General features: G+C 33.6%; 1 protein-coding gene across 1 annotated transcript; it reads right to left on the bottom strand.

Annotated features, from left to right (window-relative positions):
* Nucleotides 1-22,467: 22,467 nt before the first annotated feature.
* On the bottom strand, nucleotides 22,468-23,874 carry LOC127150566 (uncharacterized). Its single transcript, XM_051088437.1, has 3 exons — nucleotides 23,409-23,874; nucleotides 22,661-23,181; nucleotides 22,468-22,539 (listed from the first exon to the last, which is right to left on the bottom strand). Exons 1-3 carry the CDS (start codon nucleotides 23,872-23,874, stop codon nucleotides 22,468-22,470), a joined length of 1,059 nt encoding a protein of 352 aa, XP_050944394.1.
* Between the last annotated feature and the right edge of the window lie 3,186 nt (nucleotides 23,875-27,060).

Consider the following 27,060-nt stretch of genomic DNA (forward strand, 5'->3'; position numbering starts at 1 on the left):
AATAGTTCATGTTCATGGAAGAAAGGAATATGAGAGACTGATGAATAATTTCGGTTTTATGAAATAAAGGGATGTAAGCTATGTTTATGAAAATGATTTCATATATTGCATGCCCAAAAAGGTTTTCAAAAACTTTCACTCACTATGCTTTGCCTTATGGTTTAAGTTTTCCCTCCCCTAAGGCATTAAGACCAAGTTGGGATATAAAAGACGAGCAACCACACATTGAACATGTGTAAGGCGTTTAAGCTTTATGTTATAATTCACGTACTTAAAAAAGCATGTAATATGTATATTTGGAATTTGTATTATTAATGAATAAAAGAAGTTTTGGTTATTGATATATATTGCATTGTATAGTTTTTATCGCCTAACATCTATATATCAAGTTTGTATTAAATTATTTGAATGAAAACTAGGCCATCAAAGCTAAAGTTCATGGACTTATTTGGGTGTTCTGGTATTTCACCTAAAGTCAGGATTGCTCAAGTTACGTCGTGTACTACACTACGAGGTTTAGGATGCGTGCGAGGCGGGGTGTGACATCGAATACTTTGCCTCAACTAACAAAGAGAAAATGAGAATAATTATAATGGCAATAGACCAAGAGCTGATAGAAGTTTCAATGTCGAGAGTGTGAAGGCTTTGGACTCTATCAAGCAGAATGCCCCAATTTTCTAAAATGGAAGAAGAAGAGTCTGACTATAACTCTATCAAATGACGAATCAACTATTGTCAGTGATAAAGAGGAAGATAGCAGGGCCTTTACTTGGATGCACTGTGGAAGAAGTAAATGTGACAAATTCGAGTCCTAGATATCAAGAGAGTAATATTGATAGTACTATTGATAGTGTTAAGCCAGATGTCTCTAACCTAAGCGTTGATCAAATAACCCTGAAATGGGAAGAAGATCAGACAGCTCTGAAACAACAAAAGGAGAGGATTCAGATCTTAATGGAAGATAATCATAGACTGCTATCAATAATCTCTACCTTGAAAATGGAATTAAAGGAAGTGCTCCTTGACTTTGAGATCTTAACTAAATCAGTTAAAATGCTTAGTTCTGGCAAGAAAATTTTGGACAATATACTTGTGAGACCCTAACCGCATTCTGAACTACTTGATGAGAGCAGACAATTGGAAAGTGCAAAGTAATCTATGTATCGAGTTCTACTTATGCGATAAGAAAGATCTACATGGTGAGATGGAAACCGATGTGAGTTTCCTTCAATGTGAAGTAGTTGACGTCATCCTTGTGTAAGAAGGCCAATGAGCTTATTTGACCTTGCCACCCAACTGAGTTCAAGATAAGAGGTGGCAGTAACACATGGCTATTTGTTATTGGTTGAGTCTCACCATCGAATAGAATTAACCATTCCGATATGAAAAACTTACCGAAAAGAGTTCTATAAACAGGAGAAGTCTGGTAAGTTTAAGAGTTTTTTATGGAAAACAAGACATGCGCAGTAGAATTAATATTGATTCTACTCTAATTGCATCTAAACAAATTTAGAAGTTAACATGCAAACTACCCTAATTCAACTAAATTAGGGTTAAAGAAAATATGTACTTCGTTTCTTCCCGTTCCTCAAAATCTCTTTACAAACTCGAATGGGAACCATCATTAGTGTTGACCCATTATTCCCTAGACTTAGAATTAGGTTGTGGGACTTGTTAAGTGAATGAAAATGAGGAAGAGATGGAAAATGGAAGGTGGGATTTTAGGGTTGAGAGTTTTTGAACAAAAATTGTACTTCAAAATAATCAAACAAATGGCCAAAATTTTTGTCAATTTTAAAAGAGACCTATTTATAAATAAATTACATGCAAAAATACAAGTAATTTGTTCATAAAAACTCAACACCTAATATTCCACCAATAATTAGTGGAACTTAGTGCGCTAGGTGTTTACATCTTATGTAGACACCTACCTGACTAAGTGTTACTAGGATTATTCAACAAAATGTTGAATTTTTTCACTAACTTTAGTCCAAGGGTAATATGGTCATTTGACAATTCAAGTCAAAAGTCAACATTTTGACTTTTTACCATTTTTTTCTTCTTGACTAATTCAGACCTTCTAAGGATGAACTCATGTTCGTTTTTCCAAAATTCTAATCACATTTGAATATAAAGCCAACCAAAGTTTGACTTTTCAAAGTCAAAAAGTCAACTTTTTGACATTTTACAACTTTGACCATGTCCATCAATTTCAAGCTTTCAAACATGAATCTGTATTCATATTTTTAATATTTATATCACATTTAAATATAAAGCTTTATAACCGACGCTATATCACATATATTCAACAGTCTCTCTCCTTGTACCTAAATCGAACAATTCAAATTATTCCAACATATTATTATAAGTTAATTTCATATGAGCTAGTAGAGGAACCTAATGGATTTATAGATCATGGACTCTAATGATCCGAGATTAACTGGTTAAATCCTTTTAGACCGAGCTAATCAACATTCGTTAACTTACAGGTCATTCCACTAAAGTCTCGTAGTTGCATTCTCCATACCATAGTTATATTTTTCTCTATCTGATATAACCATGATTAATAAGTTAATCATTCATAGGTTGTTCGTAACCTCGAATGGGTCAAAATATCGTTTTACCCTTGAGATTACATCTTGCTCCTTAAGTCCCCACTGATCCACTATCGAACAATTGGTTTAAAATTCAACCTATAAACTAAATCCCTCTCAGGGCAATGAGATGTTGAGGTGTAACAACCCAACTTTTCCGGACTAAGCTGAGGTCACTACCAAATACCAAAACTCGACCATTCAACGTAAAATTTAAAACGGACCAGATACGATTCATTAAAACAGTATAAACCTTACAAAAGACAGTTTCGGGCCCTATTTTAAATAATTCAAAAAAAATCACAAGATAAAATGTCAAGTCACCAGTCCAAAAAATCACAATCAAAATATTCTGACAAAATACATAGCGGAAGCGAAAGAAAATCAGACGCGTCCATATGGCCTTCACGCATCCTTCCTGCCTCTCGTCGGTCTGCCCCTCGCTGTACCCCTACCTGAAAAGTTAAAGAAGAGAAAGGGTGAGTATAAACATACCCAGTAAGGGACCCACTACTTGGCCCGTTAGGGAACAACAGTTAACTTCCTATTCGGGGGTACCCTACATAACAGTCTAGTGGTTCCGTAGAACGCACATATCAGTCTAGTGCTCCCGAAGGATGCACATATCAGTCTAGTGCTCCCGAAGGATACACATATCAGTCTAGTGCTCCCGAAGGATGCACATATCAGTCTAGTGCTCCCGAAGGATACACATATCAGTCTAGTGCTCCCGAAGGATACACATATCAGTCTAGTGCTCCCGAAGGATACACATATCAGTCTAGTGCCCCCGAAGGATGCACATATCCGTAAGGCACACTACCCCATAGATGAAGCTAACCGTTACCCCTCAGTCCAAACTAAACTGTCTACACCAGCCACATCCCAACGACATTCATATCACAGTCCCACCATAGGCTTTGTCAGTCAGATAGTATAGGTTTAAACATCTACACCCTCAGTTGCTTTATGCATTACCGATTTGCACGCCCAATAGGGAAACCCTAGGTCCAATCGACTAACCAACCAAAACCGGACTCACTGTCCTTTCCCGTCCAAATTCCATGAACCACATCCAGACCAGTGCTTTACTACATACTAAACCGTAACTTTAAGGTCCATCAACATATAATTTCAATCCACAAATAGCAGTCACAGTATATTTTCATCAGACAAAATATAATATCAGTACTTAACAGTCAACACGCATACAGATATTCAGTACAGTCACTAACGTGTAATCCCCTGTGGATTACTACGGTTTTAACCTGGACTCGGGGTCCAGTAGTAGGAAAACCCTTACCTGAAACTCGGTTATGCCCCTCGATCGAAATCCACGCTCGACAGATCTACCTAACGAAACACGAAAGTTTTAGTTGATGACTTTAGTAGCAGTTGTTTTAAAAAGGTTATCCGTTGACTTACCCAAGGAAAGGAAGCTATCTCCAACCAGGTCTGCCGCGGAACCCGAGAACTTAAGCGTCAACTCTGTACTACCTTCAAGGGAGAAAAGTAGGGCCATATCTTAATCCAACATTCAAACTCGAATCGGACGAGGTAACATTAGGGAATTCATCAGAACAATCCTTACCGAAGACTCACCGTGAACCGAAGTGGAGGAAGGAAGGCTTAGGTGGCTCGGCTCGGCTCTCGGTTCGGCTCGGCTCGGCTCGGCTCGGTTCTCGGCTCGGTTCGGCTCGCGGCTCGGCTTGGTTCGGCTCGCGGCTCGGCTCACTCGGCTCGTGGCTCGACTCACTCGGCTCGTGGCTCGGCTCGCTCGGCTCGACTTGGACAAGGATGGCGGCTCGGCTCGAACAAGTATCGCGGCTCGGCTTGGACAGGGATTGCGGCTCGGCTTGGGCAGCGATCTCGGCTCGGCTTGGACAGCGATCTCGGCTCGGCTTGGACAGCCGGCTTGGAGCCGATTTAATCTTCACACTCCCGGCGGCGGAACGCGGCGGCGATGGCAGAGATGGTTTGCCCGGTTTCTTTCGTCGACGACGGTAATACGACGGCTGACGTTTTACCACCAAGGCAGAAACGGCCGACGGCTGGCCGTGCACACGGAACTGAGAAGAAGGGTAGTCGGGGACGGCCGTCGCTGATGCCTCCCGCCGGTGATGTGCGAACACCGAAGTGGACGGCCGACGAAAGCGCGCGGGCGACGTCTGAGTGCCGGATGAAGAAGCCGAAGAGAAGAAGACGAAGGAGAAGAGAATGAAGGGGAATAGATGGCCGGCGGCGTGCGGGAGAGAAAACGGAGATGGAGGGGGCTGTGCGCGCGCGAGGTAGGGTTTTTCTCTCTCTTTTATTTTTTTTTTTGTAATAAATATATATATATATATAATTCTTAATAAATTTATAATATTAATAATTTAAATTAAATAATAATATATATATTAAATACAAATAATAATAATAATAATAAAGTAATAACAATAATATATTAATAATATTAATATTAAATAAATAATAATTTATTTTATTGTTTTAGAAATAACAATATTTCTATAATATTAATTAATAATAATAACTATAATATTAATATTATAACAAATAAAATAAATATTAATAATAATAATATAATCAATATTATATCATTATTATATCAATTTGCACTTTAAATAAAACGAGAAAAATTTTACCTTAAAAAAAATTTCGGAGCGTTACATGAGGCCCCTTCTTCAAGACTTGGATTCAATTTGGAGATGAAGCTAAAGGTAAAGTTTTTAGCAAGGGCAACCTCATCAAGCTTGATTTACCAAATTTTCAGGATACTTGTAAAAGGTCTTTCAATAAATTTGATCAGTATCGATCAATTATGTGACCAGGATTTTCTTAAGATAATTAAATGTGAAGTTCTTGATAAAGAAAAGAATACTGCCATTAGTGGTACTCGTCTATTCGATAATTGTTATTACTAGAATCCTTATTTTGATTAGTTGGTCTTTAATATAACAAAGTCTGATGAAGTTGAGTTATGGCATAAGCGGCTTGGGCTTATAAGTCTACCACTAGAATCCTTGTAAAAGGTGCTGATGCTCTTTTTAGAATCCCTCCTACAAGGGCTGAATCAAATTCTTTTTATGGTGAGTGTTAGACTAGTAAACAAACTAAGGCGTCCAGTAAGTCTGTCAGTTAATGCAATACCAATCTCGTTCTCGAGCTTATTCACATGGATCTAATGGGTCATATGCAGGTTGAAAGTCTCAGTGCGAAAAAAGTATGCATTCGTTTGTGTTAATGATTTTTCCCAATACATCTGGATGAAATTTCTTCGAGAAAAGTCTGACACCTTTAAACTTTTTCAGGCTTTGTGACTCCAACAACAAAGAGAACAAGATGAATAGATAGTTCAAATTCACAGTGATCATGAAAGAGAGCTTGAAAATGTAGCTTTTATGAGTTCTATTACGATGAAGGATTGTTCATAAATATTTTGCTCCTCTAACTCCCTAATAAAATGGAGTTTTGGAATGAAAGAATAGAACTCTACAGAAAATGACTCGTGTTATCCTTCATGCTAAGTCTCTCCCGCTATATTTTTTGGCTGAGGCGTTAAATAATGCTTTTCATATTCATAAACGAATTTCTTTTCAACCAGGGACTCTCTTTACAAATTAACTCTGGAAAGGTATAAAATCAAATGTAAAATATTTTCATGCATTCGGTAGTACATGATATATTTTGGGAGACAGAGAATTTCATCGTAAATGGGACTTTAAGTTTGATGAAGGAATTTTTTTGGGATACTCTAAAAGTAGCACCGCATTCAAAGTCTTTAATAAGCAAACCATAACTGTCATGGAATTAATCAAACATGGTTATGAAAGACACCTTTGAAAACTCACTCGAGCAGTGAGATGATGACAATGCATTATTTCTTGCACTCAAAATTTGCACCCCTAGTGCTAAGTGCAGTCGATTAAAGCTACTCCAGTTAACACCAGACATTCTAACCTAAGAAACCACTCATCTACAAATGAGGCAGGTAGTGAGCTTGCAGTTGATCCCATGGTTAATAACTCAAAGGATTCTTTAGGGGATGATGGTCTAACTGTCTTTATAGCTACTCGAGAAAATATTTCATCTGCTCATGTTAAGAAGAATCATCCTACTAGTAGTATCATTGGAGAGATACAGAGTGGAATTATGACTTATAAAAAGGAACTTCGAGACTATTCCAAAATGATTGCCAAAGTTTGCTATATTGCTTCTATTGAACCCACTAATATTATAGAAGCCCTCAAGGACAAACATTAGGTATGTGCTATGCAAGATGAACTGATTCAGTTTGAAAGAAATTATGTTTGGAAATTGGTCCCTAAACCTACTAGAGCTAAAATTATCGACACTAAGTGGAATTTAAAATTAAAACTAATGAGCATGGGGCAGTCACAAGAAATAAAGCTTGCTTAGTGGCCCAAGGGTACTCCAAGATTGAAGGTGTGGACTTCAAAGAAACCTTTCCACCTGCGGTTCGACTTGAAGCGATTTTGTTGTTGCTTGACTTAGCTTGCATTAAAAAAATCAAGCTTTTATAAATGGATGTCAAGAGTTCTTTCCTAAATGGATTTCTAAATGAAGAAGTGTCTGTAGCTCAGCCCAAAGGGTTCATGAGAACATCCACACCATGTGTATAAGCTGCACAAAGCTTTATATAGGCTTAAGCAAGCTCCTAGGGCTTGGTATGATAGACTTGCTTAATTTCTTTCCCAACAAGGCTATTCTCGAGGGGAACAAATAAGACTCCCTTAATTAAACGATCTGGTCAGAACTTCTCTATTGATCAAATCTACGTGGATGACATAACCGTCGGAGGATCCCCTTAGTCTTTAGTTGATGGATTTATTGAACAGATGCAGTCTGGATTTGAAATGAGTATGGTTGGTGAGTTGGCCTTCTTCTTGGGCCTTTAAGCTTGGCAAAGTAGTAATGACATCTTTCTATCTTAAGAGAAGTATGCTCGAAACATGATTAAAAAATTTGGTTTGGAAAAATCTCATCTAAGCACACTCTTACTGCCTTCCATGCCAAAATCATAAAAGATCCATCTGGCGATAAGGTTGATGAAAACCTGTACAGAAGCATGATTAGAAGTTTGTTATATTTAACAACCAGTTGTTCATATATAGCTTGTGTCTTTGGTGTTTGTGCTCGATATCAACATGCTCCTCGGATTTCTCATCTTCACTCTGTTAAGAGAATTCTGAAATATATTATTGGCACTCTTGAGTATGGTTTGTGGTATTCATTTAATACCAACTCTACCTTGGCTGGATATTGTGACATCAATTGGGTTGGTTGCTTAGAATATTGAAAAAGCACATTTAGAGGTTGCTTCTTCTTAGGCAATAATCTTATTGCATGGTTTAGTTAGAAAAAAAAATTGTCTATGTTTGTCTATTGCTGAAGTTCAGTATATTGTTGTTTGAAGTAGTTGTACACAGCTGCTTTAGATGAAACAAAAGTCTGAATATGGCATTTTTCAAGATACCATGATTTTATATTGTAATAATATAAGTGCCACAAAAAACTCTAAAAATCCTATTCAGTGTAGCAGAACTAAGCATATTGATATTCGACACTATTTTATTCAAGAACTTGTTGAAAAAGAGATCATTTTGCTAGAACATGTTCGTAGCCCTATGCAACTTGCAGATATTCTCACCAAACCCTTAGATGCTACTATCTTCGAATCTCTTCATGTTGGGCTTGGTGTCTGTCGGTACAACCGATAGCAATTACTGGTATTGAGTGGACTTCTTTTTATACTTGCATTGTGTTCAATATCTTGCCTATTGGGCCTTAATTAGGTTACTTGGCTCACGAGGAATATATTTTGAAATTCTCAATTTTTAGGATGTTCTGGTGTTTGGCACTTGTGTTTCCATCTTACAATGTGTATCTTTCATTCTTTCCAATTACTTTAATTACTCTGCCCTCAAGTTTATAGTGTGTTTGGTTTGCTCAAAATGGTTTCAGCTCGCAAGGACGTTATCGCTCTTCCAGTTCCACATCAATGTCTCTTAATATGGTTGGCTAATAGGGAGCTCCATCTAACCTTCAATCTTCCTAACTTGACCAGGTTTCCCCACCTCCTTCAAATGATATCAAAGCGATACCATAAAGACGTCCTAAGTTGCTTAAGATTGGGCAAATTGATTCGCAATCAGATAAAGGCTTTTTTGGTCTTTTGCATGGTGATTCTTCTGTTAGAGCCTCTATGACTCTGACTTCTACTCAACATTCGGGCTCTAATTTCCCCACTATAGATGGGTCTTCTTGGCTACCTGTTGCTCTCACAGTTACTGCTACTAGGTTGTTTCCTACATCGTCCAAGACTACTCGATCAAGTGCTCCAAAGGGCCCTTCCTGCTGACCCTAGTTTGTCAGGTGAAGTTTCTGATTCCTTGGATAAGGACCATATATGTTGCCATTGTCCGTTTGATATGTCGTCTGCAATGGATTCTTGCTGATTCCTATCACATACTTCTTCTGCCTCTACTAACCCTTCTATGAAAGTCTCTACTACCCTAGATAATGCTTCTATTGGGTTTTATGTCTTAAATTTCGTAGATAATAAATGTAATTTGTTAACCATCATTAATAAAGTGTTGTTTTTGTAATTTCAATAGTGTTATTGATTATTAGTTTTGTCTTAATAACCTAAATCCAATAAACTAATATCTTAAGTTGTTTGATAAGTCTTAAACTATATGTAGAGACATACAAGGATCAATGTTCGAGATACAATATAAAAGATCTATAGTATAGGGATAAGATTGGATACTTTATTCTGCTAACACTATGAATACGATTCACTTTGTATTTGGTACAAATGCAATGATCCAACGCATTCGTGTAGGCGACATGCGAGTGAGGGTATTATCTTATGCAATGACTTTACATAAGATCGGACCACGAAATAATAACCACTAGATGTAACTTCGTTAACTAATTAAGTGTCTATTCCATTAGAATGACCTAGGTAACTTTGTGGTAATCCTGAGTGTATTATGAACTGTTGTTCGAGAGATTGTCTTTTGATTTGTATGAGTGAGATTGGCCAGTTTGTCGAATCAATATGCTTATCATTTTGGAGATAACACCGAGTGGCGAGTTAAGAACATAATCACACAAGATGAAATTTACTCCTTCCTGACTTTAGGGTAAGTAGATGGGTGTTATCTTAAATGGTGTCTCTGAAACTTGAACTAAGGGTTATACACTCTCTATGGTACGAGAGGGTTTTTTGTTTATTGGTTGGACCATAAACGGGTTGTTCATTAGAGAAGCACTGGTATTTAAGGACTAGAAATTAACCTAGAGGTAAAACGATAATTTGACCAAACTAGCATTATGGATATTTGTAAAAGACTAACTTACTGTTATTGGTCTATATCCATGGACACAAAAGTATATCTACAGTAAGAAGAGTTCAACTGTGAGTCTTTAGTGAAGTGTACACACAGTTAACGAATAATATTGATTGATATGGTTAATGAGTTTACTCAATTAACTCATATCGTTGTAGCTTCTGATCTGTAGTTTCATTAAATCTCCTTCCTAGCTTGTGAAGGGTGATGAAGTTAATATATATTGATTGTAATTTGAAATGTATGGTAACATTATAATATAAATTTTATATTTTAATTAAACTTTGTAATATAAATTTAATTCGAATATGATTCAAAATTAATTTACGAGATAATAAAATATTTGAATGAGTTCAAATATTAATTTAATGTGAATTAGATTTATATTAGAACTAGGTTAAAATTTAATGTGTATCTGATACACATCAAAACTATAGATTATGAGAGAAACTTATTTATGAATATGATTCAAAATTCCTATATTTAATTTAGCAATTAATTAATTTGAGAATTAATTAATAGTTTAATTTAATTATATTAAATTAAATTAATTAAATTAAAACTATAGGTTATTTGAGAGATATCCATTTAAATATAAATTAATTAATTATTAAATTAAATTAAATAAATAACTCCCTTGTGTGGGAGTTCTTTAGGAAACTTGGGATGCTTTCCCACACATCCCAATCTTTTGCCTTAACTTCCTCTTCTTCAAAATGAAAAAGAGATAAGTAGATAGATACAGATACAGAGGTATTTTTTAGTTCTCTGTGTAATTTCTCATAAAGAAAAAGAAAACAAATTCTCTCTTTTTCTCAAAAATCATTTTTGGTTCCCACAAACCAAAAGGCCTCAATTACTCTAAAGATAGGTTGGTTTTCAAGTGATGATGACCCTTATTTTGGCGATTAGTAGAGAGTCGACAACGAGAGTAAGTATTAATTTCTCTGTATTTCCAATTTTGGTTACAGTAATTAATACATTAAAAACCATTAAATTTATTTAGGTTACAGTAATTTAGTTTTTGTACTTTTTTCTTCCAACGTACTGGTTTTTCTAAATCCTAATTAATTAAATTTGAGTTTAATATAATGTTTCTGTTAATTGTTTCTGCTACAAAAGGCTCTAATCCCTTCAGCTTCAACTCTCAATGTAGATACCCTTGCTCCTTCTAGTGAAGTTGCTCTCTCTGTTGATGATGCTACCTCTAGCAATGATGTTGACTCTGATGCTCCTAGCATACTTGATTCTATGCTCGTTGGTCATTCTCCTTCAGTTGATGATTTTCCTTCAAGCTTGTCTATTGTTGCAGAGGATGCTCCTTCTTCAACTGCAGGGGTGTTCCCTTCTATGAATTCTTCAGTCCTTGCTCCTCCCAAACTTCATTGGCGTCCTCCTTTCAAAGAGCAAAAAGTCATCACTACCAAAGTCTATCACCGTAAGTTACCTCAAAATGCTCCTTCAATACCGATTGATGGTTTGTCATTTCACTCTGAGTGTGCATAAGTGGAGGTACGTGGTCCAACGACACATTGCTGATGAGGTAAACATCTTTGACAAACGTCATTCATGTCTTGCTATTTTGGAGTTGATCAATCGTGCGGGATTAACTCATATTTCTCTTTTGTTGGCCTTTTCTTACCTTGTGTTGATTAGATAATTTATTGTCAAATGTTTAATGAATATGGACAGTATGTAGATACATACATAATCAATATTCAAGACGCATTTTAAAGAGTCTATAGTATAGTGATAAGATTGGGTACCTTATCCTAGTAACACTATGGATACGGCTCAGCAATGATCCGACGCATTCATGTAGTTGAAATGCGAGTGATGGTATCCTATATAATTAGTTTACATAAGACTTGACCACAAAATAGTAACATTAGATGCACTAGTACAAATTTGGGTTTTAACGACACTACAAATCAAAACATTGTGTCGTTAAAAATAAAAAGGGGGTAGGGTAAGAGTAAAATGTGTCATTGAAAATAGAAGTGACACGCTATTTCTTAACACAATTCTATTGTCACAATTTAATTTTTCTTGACAAAATTTAAAGTGTCGTTAATTAGCGACAAATTCTTTGTGTCATTAAATAAATTTTGAAATAAACAAACAAAAAATTCAAAATTTTCCAATTCTCTCTTCGCGTGACATTAAAAAAGAATTTTACAATTTGCTCAACATTTTCTCTCTCTCCCTACCAAAAAACGGGAAACAACGTAACTCATCTCCAAATCTAAGAGACTGTCGTCAAACCCACTAATCTCACACCGTTGAATAAGCAAACATCATCTAAGGGACTGTCGTCGAATCCACCAATCTAAGAGACTACCGTCGAAGAATCTTGGTCGCTCCATTTCTCTTCTCCCCCGACTACAAGAAAAATGGGTTTTAATGACACTACTAATCAAGATATTGTGTCGTTGAAAATAAAAAAGATGGGGTGAGGTACAATTGTGTCGTTGAAAATTATTTATTAACACAATTTAATTTTTTGACACATTTAAAACGTCGTTAATTATCAACAAATTTTTGTGTCATTTAAAAACTTTCGAAATAAAAAAACCTCAAATTTTAAAATTTGTTAATTCCCTCTCTCACGCAATTAAAATTATATGATAATAGCATATTTTCTCTCAACATTTTCTCTCTCTACTGTAAACGCAAAAACCTAGGCTCTCTCTACCTATATCATGCATATATTCATTATTTTTATAATTTTATACAGAATTAGAATCTAGACTCTCTTACGAACCCAATGCAATAAAAAAACAATTAAAATGAAGTCCAAACAAAGAAAAACGGGTAAATCGAAGATCAGAGACCAATTGGTAAATAACCAAAAAGATTCAATACTTCCACGCGCGTAAAACACCTCAAGGTCGCGAGGTCGAATCCCAGTCGAACGTATTCCTTTATTCCCCATTTTCGAAAGACTTCACGTGCGCCCTTCTCCACTCTTCAACCAATCTACGCATGCCACGTGTCATCTTCTCCTCACGCGCGCCTTTGATTTCCTGTGTTCAAATCTCATAGCTTGCAAATCATTTTTCTCACCTATTTTCAATGGCAATCTTGTAAATATATTACAACTTTCCAAAAATCTTCTTCTTTCCGTCAAATTGAGCGCGCGCCTAGCCTTAAAGTTATGAGTTCAAAGCCCATGAAGCAGTTATTTTCATTTCTTCTAATTTAGCATGTTGATTCTTTAATTTTTGTTCAAGAACGAATTCAATTCCATGTGATCTCTATGAAACAATCTTTTAATTTGCTCTCGATTGTTTAATTAGTATGCAAGATACATTTTGTTTAGAAAATTAAAGTGCAAAATTCAATTGATTATCTTTGTCTACGAGAAATATTTTTTGATTCAATGGAGGAGTAATCTTCTAAGAGGTTGTAGATACAACGTTTTGTCATTTACTTATTTTTTTATTTTTATTTACTTTTTATTTTTTATTTTTTATTTTACTTTATTTTTATTTTATTTTAAAAGTTGGATTTGAATTTGAATTTAACTTTTTCTTTTTAAAAACAAAAAAATGAATATCAGTCTCCTCTCTATTGTCCCTCAACTCACCCAATTTTCTCTCCTACTCCCACTTTCTCCACTCTCCTCTCTATTTTCCCTCAACTAACCCAATTTTCTCTCTCACTCCCACCTTCTCCACTCTCCTCCCTATTTCTTCTCAACTAATCCAATTTTCTGTCTCACTCCCACCTTCTCCACTCTCCTTCCTATTTCCCCTCAACTAATCCAATTTTCTCTCTCACTCCCACCTTCTCCACTCTCAAAACAAAGGAAGATTTTTTTGGGAGGGTAACTTTTTTTTTTAAAATTTCCTCTCTTACCCTTCCCTTTTGAGGGTTGAAAAAAAGCTAAGGAAACTATTATGTCAAATTGGTCAGAGGTAACTTTTTTTTTTAATTTCCTCTCTTTCCCTTCCCTTCTGAGAGTGGGATCAATTATAAGGATGTGGTTTTTCAAATTTGTTTTTGTTGTATTGTTACTTCAAATTTAGGTCAATTGGATTTATTTTTCTTTTATTGTTACTTCAAATTTAGGTCAATTGAATTTATTGTTGCATCAAATTAGCAGGCTAATGCTTCCAATTTGTTAGATTTAGGTCATTTGAACTTAATGTCATTCCTTTAATTTTGTTAGGTTTAGGCCCATTGAATTTATAGTTGCTTCAAATTTAACAGCCAATTGATTTGCTTCAAATTTCTTGGTCATTTGAGTTTATTCTGTATTCTTTAAATTTGTTAGGTTTAAGCCACTTGATTTAATTTGGTTGTTGTTAATTTTTATGGTTTATTGTTTATTAATTGATTAAACTTGTGAAAAACAGAATAGTTGGTTAGGTTTGATATTTATTTCACAAACCTATATTATTTCTTGGTATATTATATCTGATATATATTATTTTATATTATATCTGATATATTATTTTCGATATATTATTTTATATTATTTCTGATATATTATTTTAAATTATTTCCAATATACGATTTTATATTATTCCCAAATTTTATATTATTTCCAATATATTATTTTATATTATTTCCAATAAATTATTTTATATTATTTTCAATATATTATTTTATATTATTTTCAATATATTTATTCTCAACCTGTATATTATATTATTTCTCAACCTGTATATTATATTATTTCTCAACCTATATATTATTTTACTGTATTATTTGTCGACTATATTGTTTGCTATATTATTTGTTAAATCATTTGTCAACCTATATTATTTCCTATTTTTCATATTTCACATTGTTTTGCTAATAATAATAATAATATAATAAATTATATTATTATTATTATTATTATTATTATTATTATTATTATTATTTATTTATTTATTTATTTATTTCTATAATTGCAAAATGTATGAAAAATTCATTTTTTTTGTCATATGGATATAAAAATTTGAGACGGAAAAGAAGTAATGTTCATTTATGGATTTTATGGTTCTTGGCTTGCAACTAGTATATTACATTTTTTAATTAGTAAAAAAAATTCATTTTTCCTCACTTAGATAACTTTTTTTGCTTTTTCGAACTTCGAAGTATCATGCTATGTAAGTTTCATTATCATCTAATTTTAACATTTATGAATAGTGATAGAGTAAATTAAAAACTATAAGAGGATAAGATACAAAACTAGAATTTCTCAATTTAAGCCATTAAAGATTTGTTTATGTGTTGTATGTCAATGATGATGTTTTCTTGTGCTATGGTTCCCAGGAAAAAACAAGGGTTATTTAGATCAATATATTATCTACTCGATTTTTTGGGTTGAATTTGATAGAAGAGGAACTACAAGAGATCTTTGATAGCAACATTTCCAAATCCTCATGGTAAGAAAGTTTTGAAACTTACTTATTTTGCAATAACATTGGTTGCAACTTTTGTTTTTGGAATAACTTTGAGAATGATGTTAACTTAATTTACTCCATTAGCTAGTTAGGTTTCTATCTCACTAGGATGAAACAAGGGGAAGGATGTCACAACCCAGCTCGATGATCAAGAAATCCCATCCCTGCGTACCTCGGTTGCCCGATTAATGGCCATCGAAAAGAATGTGATGGAAATCAACAGCATGATGAATGATCTTCAAGCCATTATGGATCAAATCGTTCGTTGTTTGGAAGTCAACTTGAATGCACTACCACATCGACAAGAGGATAACTTGTCCAATGATCAATGAAGACAAGACCCACGTGCAGCCAGCAAAAACCAAGAAACCGACCATCAGTGATTCTAACGACCAAGACATGGAGAAGAAGAGTCAAAATCGACTGAAGAAATGCAAGAACCCCTCAGACCCCTCCAACTTCTAGCATCCATCAACCCCACCTCAAATTCGACGTTACTTCCTACAAAAAGGAATTACTCCAAGCTTACCTGTGCCCATTTAACTACCTGTTAGCATCAAGAAGAATAAAATGATTTCTTTATGGCGGAAATGGTCGAAATGGAGGAGTTGACAACCATGAATTCAAAATGAAGGTGGAATTCCCAACATCTAGTGACAAGCCTGGTATGGCCATTGGCCACAAATGGTGGAGATGATGGAAGAACAATTCTTGTCGACCAATTTTAAACAAATACTCTATGAACAATATCAACGTTGTTAGGAAGGAAATAGAAAGTTAGTGGAGTATGGTGATAGGACTTGGACAAATGAGAATGAGAACTACCAAATTGCTCGTTCATTGATAGCCTTAAAGATGAAATACAAGAACAACTTCATTTACAGCCTAAAGCCTTACTACCGACAGTAATCTCAATGGCGTATAAAGATGAAATTAAATTGGAAAAAAAAAGAAAGACAAAAGAGTACTATCATTAAGAACTCTTGGGACAAGTCATTTGTTCCTTATCAACAAAATATTCTCGAAAACATCAAGCAAGGTTAAAGTTGTTGGGAATGACTTTCATTGTACTATTTTATAACAGTTGGAAATTAATAATTGTTATTATTTAATATATTTTATAACTCAAAAATCATAATTCTTTTATATATATATATATATATATATATATAATATATATATATATATGTTTAAAGAAAAGTTTTTGGGTGATTTTTTTTCCTTTTCAGCAAAACAAAACCCTAATTTCTTTCTCTGAGCGTTTTTCCTTCTGATTCTATTCCTAATTCTTACGAGTGCACGCTAGAGTTTGGTAGTTGTGTTAACCTTGGGGAGCAACCCGGCATATGCGATTTAACATTGAGGTCGCGCCGAATTTTGGTTTCAAGGCAGTGGTTTGACATGGCACAACAACGATGATCAACGTTTGTTTTTCCAACAATTGAAAGCAAAATTCTCAAATGTTGATCAGATTTGAAAAGAAAAAAAAAAAGGAAAGAAAAGGGGTTTCGGGCAGCTTTCCCTGAGTCGAGGTGTGTCAAAATAGATAAGTACCACAACTAATTCATCTTCATTCTTGTGTTGGATTGTTGGCAAGTTTTGATTTTTGTAATTCCCTTTCTATCTCTCTTTCTATCTCTTTGATTTAATGCTTATCGCTTGATATTTCCTTGATAAGGGTTGGTTTTGTTGAAGTTTTTCTATGTAATGTTAGTTGTTTTGGTGGAATTCATTGGGGGAATTTGACTGGGGTTTAGATCATAGGTGTGTAAATTGGTCACAGCCTTCTAAAGGGTTGACTGTTGTTGTGGGTATTATAAGATAATGTGTTTTGATCTACCTTTGATGCAAAATTGAAAATAAAATCTTTTGAAGCCAACATATAGCTTCAGTTTCTTTATGTAATTCACCTATTGTTCTTCATTTGCTTGGTTCGTTATGTTCTTTTCGGCTTGGAATGAAGAATTTGAGAGCTAAAACTTCAAAATGGTAGAGTTGGGATTAACGTGAGAATGCAATGGAAGAATTTTTCTCTATTAGGTGTGCGACGTGTCCCAATATTTTGGTAAGTTAGTAAAAGTTGGTCTAAATTTTAAGAGTAATTTTCTAAAATTACTATTTATTTTGGTAAGTTGTCATTTATTTATTTGACTAATAAACTGTAATTTATTCACTACAGTTATTTCTAGGGGCGATTGGGTATATAGCATTTGACCCAAAATATATTAAGGATATAGCAAAAATTATAAAAAATTGCAAATATGGCAATTTTTAATAAAAAAGACGAAATTACCCCTACATATATTTTCTTCCACTTTCTTCGCGTTTCAAGCAGATTCTTCGCGAGTGGGAAAGTGCATACGATTTCAAGCAAATTGTGGAGTCTGCGTTTCATCCTCTTTCTATTTTCTTCCACTTTCTTCCTACTCCCATTTGGTTTTCCGGTGCCAGTACTTTCCTCCTCTTTCTATTTTCTTCCACTTTCTTCCTACTCCCATTTTGTTTTCCGGTGTCGGTGTCGTTCTGCCCTACTACTTTCTTCTATTTTGTTTTCCTTCCGCCACGCTGCAGGTACTATTTTCTTCTATTTTGTTTTCATTCCGCCGCACTACGTTCTATGCTATGTTTTTCAGTTTGTGTCTATCAATGATGTGTTTCTATCACTGATTTAGAGTTTAACTTGTTTATGTTGAAATGTTTAACATGCAGATCTGATTTAGGTTTGTGTGTTAGTGTATAGGGTTAGGGTCTATCGGTGATATATTTGTATCAATGATAGTCTTGAGGGATATTTAGTTTGTTTGCATTGGGATGTTAGTAGATAATTTAGTTTAATGTATATTTTTATGTGATGTTGTTTATGTTATATCAGTGATCTGTTTCTATAAACTTGAAGGATGTTTTACTTGTTTGTGTTGGATTGTTATTAGATATTTTAGTTTAATGTGCACTTCTTATATGTTGTTGCCTAGGGTCTATCGTTGATATGTTTCAATCTTTGATAGTCTTCGAAGATGTTTAGCCTGTTTGACTTGGGAAATTAGTAAAAGCTCTAGTCTAATTTAGATTTTGTGTGTTATGTTGCTTAGGGTCTGTCAGTGATATGTTTCTATCACTGATTAACGAATTTGGAGGATGTTTAACTGGTTTATGTTGGAATGTATAACATGCTGATCTGTTTTAGGTTTGTGTGTTAGTGTATAGGGTTAGGGTCTATCAGTGATAATTTAGTTTAATGTATATTTTTAGTTTAGTGTATAGGTTTGTGTGTTAGTGTATATTTTAGTTTAGTGTATAGGTTTGTGTGTTAGTGTATATTTTTATGTGATGTTGTTTATGTTCTATCAGTGATATGTTTCTATCAGCTTGAAGGATGTTTTACTTTGTTTGTGTTGGATTGTTATTATATGTTTGTATCACTGATATGTTTGGGGGATGTTTAGTTCATTGGGTTGATGTGTTTGTTGTAATTTTAATAGATGGATAAGAAAAAAGATATTATGGAAAGCGAACCAAATGAAAAATGTGCAAAAAGAGTCTCAACACATGAAGCTTCATCAAGCAAAAAGAAGATCAAAAAAGAGAAGGTATTCCATTATATATATATATTGTTTTGTTTCTAAGTTTGTATGTTGCATATTTGTAACAATTATTTTGCTCTAAACAGGGAAAACAATTAATTATTCCCAAAGAAATGTGGAAGTCAACCTTGAGAATCACTGTGTACTGTAATCTACAAACTTCTGACCATATTATCGAAAGTTTATCACCTAGTTGTCTAGACTTGTTTAAAGAAGGACCATTTGGGCACTTGTTAAATTTAAAAATGACAAAAATACCTTTACAACTATTAGCACACTTGATTAGAAGACAATGTGTCTCAACGGACAACAATGTTCTTCTTTTCAACATCGAAGGTAACATTGTGGAGTTTGGACTGCGAGATTTTTGTTTGATTACAGGATTAAATTGTGGTGAATATCCTATAGAAGATGTTTTAGATGCAACGGAAGAAAATGAGTCTATGGTTAAACAATTGTTTTTTAGAAATAACACTTCCATTAGTAGACAAGAATTGAAGACTGCTTTTAACTATCACTGTAAATCTTGCACCGATGAAGAAGAGCTAGTAAAATTAGCCAACCTTTACTTCTTGTACAATGTTTTAATTCCTAAACAAAATCACAATATGTTGGATTTAAAACATGTAAAAATGTTGGATGATAAAGAGAAGTTTAGGAATTATCCTTGGGGAAGGTTGTGCTTTAGTCTTACAAAGCAATTCATTCAAAATGCGGTGAAATCCAAAAGAAAATCTAAGAACTTAGAAACAGAATCTAAAGCGTATGCCTTTCTACAAGACTTCCCGATGGTTCTAGCTTACTGGGCATACGAAATACTTCCTCAACTTGCTAGTGGGTATGTGACAAGAATAGGGAAAGGGTGTCCAAGAATATTAAATTGGGAATCCAGTGAACAACTCGATTGGCAAGATCTTGAAGATAACATCTTTCTGGAAAAAAATGTAAGTTTCATTTGTTTTCGTTTCTAGTATTTTCTAAATTTGTTGTTATTAAGTGATAGATCTATACCAGTGATAGATCCTTATCAGTGATAGATCCTTATCAGTGATAGATCCATATCGGTGATAGATCCTTATCAGTTATAGATCCATATCAGTGATAGTTTCTTTTTTGTTTAACACTGATTATATATTTTGTTTTTTAGCTATCTGTGGTCCCCATTGTTGCATCAGAATAAGAAATGAAATCTGAGTACTTCAGATATTTTTTGGAATTAGAAAATGATAGATTGGATGAAGAAGCATGTGCTATGAAGGAAAGCAATATGGCAGAAAGAATATCTTCTTTACATGAAGATATTAAAGATTTAAAAAAAAGCACAACGAAGATTTAGACTGCTTGAAGAAGGGACAAGAGGAGATTGTTCGTTTGTTACTTTCACTGACAGAAGTGGTAAATCAAAGACTTTCGCACAAATGTGAAAGTGAAAAACAATCTCAAGAGCCCTTGAAAAAGAATCCTCCTCCACCAATAAGTTTAGAAATGATTGATGCGGATGTTGATTAAGAGAAAGAGGTAAAATTATTAATAGTTCTTTTACTTTTATTTTTTCCAAGACTATTATGTTTGTGTGTGAAAAGTCTATCAATGGTAGAATTGTATCAATGATAGACTATTCTTTCTATGATTTAAGTCTATTAGTGATAGACTATTCTGAAATCTCAATTCTGATTCAAAAGTCTATCAATGATAGGATATTGACAATTTCTATAATTCTTTTCATTGCAATACTAATATTAATATCTGCAAAAGATTGAAGATAATGAGGAAATCGAGGAAGATGATAATCATCGTGAAAATAAGTCAAAAATGGTGCATGACACATCAAACAAAGTGAAGGTATTAGAATAATCACATTTTGTTGTTTTATGATAGACTTAATGTATATATGTAGATAAACTCTAATTCAATATTATATATTTTCAGGTTGTTCAAGAAAAGGCAAAAGTGAAAATTATGGAAATAGCGACGAATATTGAAAAAGCTAGGCCGAAGAGACAACCTAAACCATCAAAGAAAGTGTTGGAGAATGTGAAAGAACAAAAGAATGTAAGAGGCAAGAAGAATGATTCTCCAAAACCAACAAGACATTCTCCTAGAATAAAGGATCTAGCACCTAGTTTTGATTTGCAAATCTCTCAATTATAAGTAGATGGATATTGTAGTGCAGTAGTTTTGTTGATATTTGTGATAGACTTCACATTGCAAATCTCTTAATATTTAGTAGATAGATATTGTAGTGCAATAGTTGTTTTGTGGATGTTTGAGACAGAGTTCACATTGGACCTTCATATGCTGTTAATTGATTTTACCATATTAATGAAGAAAAAGTTTTTTGTCTGTCTTTGTTTGCATTGAGATTAGTATTTATTGAACCATTCCTTTCATCAATTATCCCTTCTAGTTCCTTCAGTTGTACATTGGTTTCTATCATTGGTGATGACTACACAATAAAGTCTATCATTGATAGAAACTATCTATGATAGACTTTATAGTGGATTACTTCATATTACTACTTTACAATATAATCTTGAGAAAAAGATAGATTATTATTAAAAGGTTTGAACTATTCCTTTCATCAATTATCCCTTTTAGTTCCTTCAATTGTATATTGGTTTCTATCACTGGTAGAAACTATTGGTGATATCTACACAATAAAATCTATTATTGATAGAAACTATCTGTGATAGACTTTACAATAAAGTCACTTTTACTTTTATAGTCTTGAGAAAAAGGTAGATTATTATTGAACGGCTTGAGTCAAACAAATAGAAAGTATTTACTACACACACAAAATAAATGCTCTATATGCTAAAGCTAAAAGTTTATTATATAAAACATAATATCACGTCACTGTAAAAATGGTGGAAATTTGCAATTTCTACGATTGTGACCAGCACGATGACAATGGCTGCATCTTGAGTGACTTTTCTTCTCGCCAATTGATAGTATTCTTTGTTTTCGCGGTCGTCCTGCTCGACGCTTGAAAGTTTGAGGTAGTATGTTATTCTCAATCCTGATAGATTTTCAATTGGCATGGTTCCCAACCGGACGAACTGATCCAGTATAAGTTGAAATCAAAGTACTTGACAAAAAATACTTGGAAACAAAAGAGTAAGTATTCATATTACGCCCACGAAGAACAGCAAGAGCGTGGGCACATGGAATTTCATCAAGATCCCAAACGCGACAGGTACATGATTTGCAATCTAACCGTACAATAAATTGTTTTCTTCCATCAATCACTTGAAATTCAACATCATTAATAGCATTAACCTGAAGAAAAAAAAAATAGTCAACATATATGGTTTATCCCTGATAGAATCTATCGCTGGTATAAACAATCACCGATCAGAATCTATCAGCGATAGAGTCTATCATTGATAGGTCTTGTTACATTACCCTTTAATTAAATAAATAAACATTGAAACACAAAAACTTACTGTGAAGCTTCTTGAGTTTTGATGTTGAATTCGTAATTCTCCCTCAGCCCAACTAGTTAAAATAGTTCTCATACAACATGCAACTTTTCTTCGATCATAAAACCAATTTTGAAGTATTTGTCTGATAGAATCGAGTAATGCTGCAACGAGAAAATCTCTAGATTCTTTTAGAACTGAATTTAAGCTTTCTGAAATGTTTGTAGTCATCATTTGATATCTTTTCCTTGTACAGTATGCTCGAGCCCACTTTTCAAAACTAACCTTACTAAGATAGTCTCGTATACTAGGATACATAGACTCCATCCATCTCATATTAGTCTCAAAATCAACAACTGTATATGCTTTTCCACATCTAAAGAAGAGCTTATCAATTATAGGGTCCTTATATATCAACTTCAAACTTTTTAGAAGGTGTTGCAAACAAACGCAATATTCAGCATTTGGAAAAACATTATGAACACTTTTTGGGATACTTAAATGTCGATCAGATATTACAACTAAATCTTCCCGATCCCCTAAACTATTCTTTATATTCTCAAAAAACCATCTCCAGGATGCATCATTTTCAGAATCTACAATACTAAAGGCCAATGGGAAAATTTGATTATTACCATCAATTGTTGAAACTGTCAAAAGAGTTCCACCATATTTAGATTTCAAAAATGTACTGTCAACTGATATATTGGGCCTACAATATTTCCATCCTTCAATGCATGCTCCAATAGCCATAAAACAGTACTTAAAATTTCCCTCTGTATCAGTTTCATAAGCAGTGAATGAACCTGAAATAAAAAATATTATTAAAATGTCCCTCTGTATCAGTTTTACTATAGGTATGTCACTGATATGGTTTATCACTGATAGACTCTATAGTAAACCACCATAACACCAGTCGTCTGATGATATGCTCATTTACTATAAGGCCTATCACTGATAGAACTTGTCAGTGATAGACCATATCATTAAAAGCTTGATTGATGATATATAAATTGTAAGAATAAAAACATACCTGGGTTAATTTCTTTTAGTTTCATGAAAAAGTTTGGAATCAAGGCATAAGATTCTTTTGCTTCACCATTCAAAGAATTCATAACAAGTTTCTTTGCCCTCCACGCTTTATAGTAGCTAACATTTACACCAAGTTTAGTATGCATGTGAATCATAATATCATTTGGAGTCGAACGATCAAAAGAACTAAAGTCTTTTACAATACAATCACTAATCAATGATGAAGATGCTTGTTTATGAGTAGTTTGAATAACATTTATGGAGCAATTGTGATTAGCAATATACTTCCTTAGTCGCCATAATTCCCCACCCTTGTAACGAGATGCACGAACATACCATGGACAATTATCTTGGGAGCACTTAAACTCAATAGATTTAGAATTTGATATCACGGTCTTGAACTCAAAGTTGTTCTTTATAGCAATGTAGTAAAATGACTTTGATAGTAATTCCTTGCTAGCAAACATATCCTTTTATTTCAAATCGAATGTAGAAGACAAGCTACTAACATGAATATCCGTAAGAATTTGAAAATCGTCATCAATGGAAGAAGAAGGTAGCAAAGAACACAAATTATCCATCCCACTGTCAACAACACTAGACCATTCTAAATCCATATTAGAGACATGAGCAATAGCATGGGCAACTAATGGATGTCTCGTAATTTGCCCTTTAACTAAACTTAGAAACCAAGTAACATCTTTATCTTCTTGAATTTGAACCGCAGTTTGAATATCAGTGATACCATAATCCAATAAGATTGACAGTTGTATTGAAGAAGGAGATGCATCAAATCGAACTTCTCTTAATATCAAACTCACAAAATTTTCAAAAGACATCATCTCATCAACCAATACACCTGTAGTCTTGTAATTCAAGTAACTATTTGTATCATCCCACTGTCCACTATGAAACACTACTATTGGAAGCTTAATCATAATTCTAAATTACTGTAGAATTAAAAAAAAATAGTGTATTAGTGCTAGAAGACAAAGTGTCTATCAGTGATAGACTTATATCATAGTGTATTAGTGATAGAATTCTATCAGTGATACACTAGAATACAAGTCTATCACTATCATTAATAGAAAATGATAGACATGTAATTCTGCAAGAATTAAAAAAAAAATAGTGTATTAGTGCTAGAAGACAAAGTGTCTATCAGTGATAGACTTGTATCATAGTGTATTAGTGGTAGACTTCTATCAGTGATACACTAGGATACAAGTCTATCACTATCATTAATAGAAAATGATAGACATGTAATTCTGTAAGAAGATGAAGTCATATCCAAGATTACAAACAGAAAAACTAAAATACTAAAAAGAAAGAATCTAGAGATTTAACGAAACTAAAATCAAAGACTACATACCAGATGATTTAACGAAAATAAGAAAAAATTGACAATAAGATGACGACTGGTTGGAGGCGGAAGAAGTTGTGGTTGGAGGTGGAAGAAGTTGTGGTTGGAGACGGAAGATGACGACTGGTTGGAGGCGGAAGAAGGCGTCGTTGGAGGCGAAAGAAGGCGTCGTTGGAGGCGAAAGAAGGCGTCGTTGGAGGCGAAAGAAGGCGTCGTGCAGAAGAAGGCGTCGTGCGGAAGAAGGCGTTCTTAACGTGGAGAATGGTAAGGCGGAAGAAGGGAGAAAATCGTGGAGAATATATTGGAGAGGGAGAAAATCGCGCAGAGGAATGGAGGAGGAGAAATTCGCGCCAGGATTTTTTTTAAAACAAGGGTAATATTGGAATATATTTTAAAACAATCATCAATTTGCTATATTTGCAAATTGTTTCATAAACTGCCATATCCTTAATATTTTATACAAAAACTGTTATACATTACAAATTCTCTTATTTCTAAAATTAGAAAATTTTGATGAATAATAAATAAATAAGTAATATAAATGATGATTTGTTGATAATTTGTTGATAATTTGTTATGCATTACAAAATTGGAAGATACAGTGCATAACAAATCTTGAAGTTTTGGTTAATTGGCATTATGGCACTAATTTAATTGTGAATATTTGGACATAATAAATTGAAAATTAAAGACCAAAATAAATTAGTAAGCAACTTAGCATTTGAGCTTTCACTATGCAATGGAAAGTTTTCAGCTTACCATATATATAATTTTTCCAAATATTGTTAATTTGGATAAAAATGGTATTGGAATTTTCTTCTGAAGATATTTTGATTGGTAATTTATTTTACGAATATGAACTAAACAATTGAGCCTTTTATGGTTAAGTTTAAATGAACTTTATATAGATTTGTGTTCCACAAATTTAATTCGTATATATGGGCTAAAAATTTAGTGAGTTTATTTATATGCTATATTTGAGGATAATATTCCGTATATATATATTTGATGAGTATATACTATAATACTTTGTATAGTTTGACAAATATTTTGTATAGTTTGACAAATTTATGTTATAGTAATAAATGCTATTGTGATGATTTGAATTAGTCTATGCATTATTGGATGAAAATAATGTATGGCATGAATCATGCATAAGATTAATTAGAAGTAGAAAGTCAATTAAACAAAATGATCATGAATACCTTAGAATAGAGTTTTGTGAACTAAATGGATTTGTTCATGAAATTTATTCCCCTCAACAAAATAGTATTGTTGAACTTTAAGTATGTTATGCATTTAAATATTTAGAAGTGTAGGGGCATCTAACTAAGGTAGCATATCTTGTATTCAAGAAATCTTCAGCATGATTGAAAACCCTTGATTATGTTTACTGATTATATTCATAATAGTGCTGCATATAGATTTATATATTCTAATCAGTTTGTGAACAGCGTGATCTACTTAAGCATGTCTATTAGCATGTTAGCATGGGTAGAAATGTATATGTCGTGTGACAGAGTTATGCATGACTTACTTTATGAATTGTTGATTAATGTGGTTGTTAATTTTCATTAAATTGAAAGTATTACTATTACTTGTAATCAACTTTGGTTGTACAACATTATTTGCATATTACTAAAGTTTGCTAGTAGTATGAAAATATGCAAATTCATTCTTTATGAATCTCATTGGATCTTATGAAAGCTTAAGATATATTGCCTAAACTATTGAATATGTGATATCTTATAAGGAACATGGGGGACTTATATCCTAAGGTGTCTCCAAATTAAGGTGGTATCAGAGTCATGTTTTTATGGTTTAGCCTTGTTGATATAATTCTAGGTTGAACAAAGGTGTAGTGGAACCTTAAAAGTAGTCACAATATTATCCATGGTTGAGTTCTATTGAATAGGCAATATGCTCTAGCTAGAGAGGAGTTAGCCTAGATAAAAGTTTAATGGATGGATGTCTACTTTAGGGGAGGTTCAGTTGGAACTTTGTTCGAGGGGAGGATCATTGGGAATGCGACCAAAGTCCCACATTAGATAAAGAAACTGATCATAAGTACATAAGTGTAACTTTAGACTAATGAAAAATATTTTGAATCAAACGTGGAATTTAGAATGTTTTGATTCTTATTCTCGTACAACCAAATTAGCCACTATAGAGCCTTAAAAGCTTTTGTAGCTGTATGTGGTCTTCCAATACGTCAAGTGTATGTAAAGATGATATTCCTCAATGGTAACTTGGTATAGTCAAATTTCTTTATGGTCTTAAACTAGTTCCT

Source organism: Cucumis melo, chromosome 8 (assembly GCF_025177605.1).
Source record: "Cucumis melo cultivar AY chromosome 8, USDA_Cmelo_AY_1.0, whole genome shotgun sequence".
In the NCBI taxonomy this organism is placed as follows: Eukaryota; Viridiplantae; Streptophyta; class Magnoliopsida; order Cucurbitales; family Cucurbitaceae; genus Cucumis; species Cucumis melo.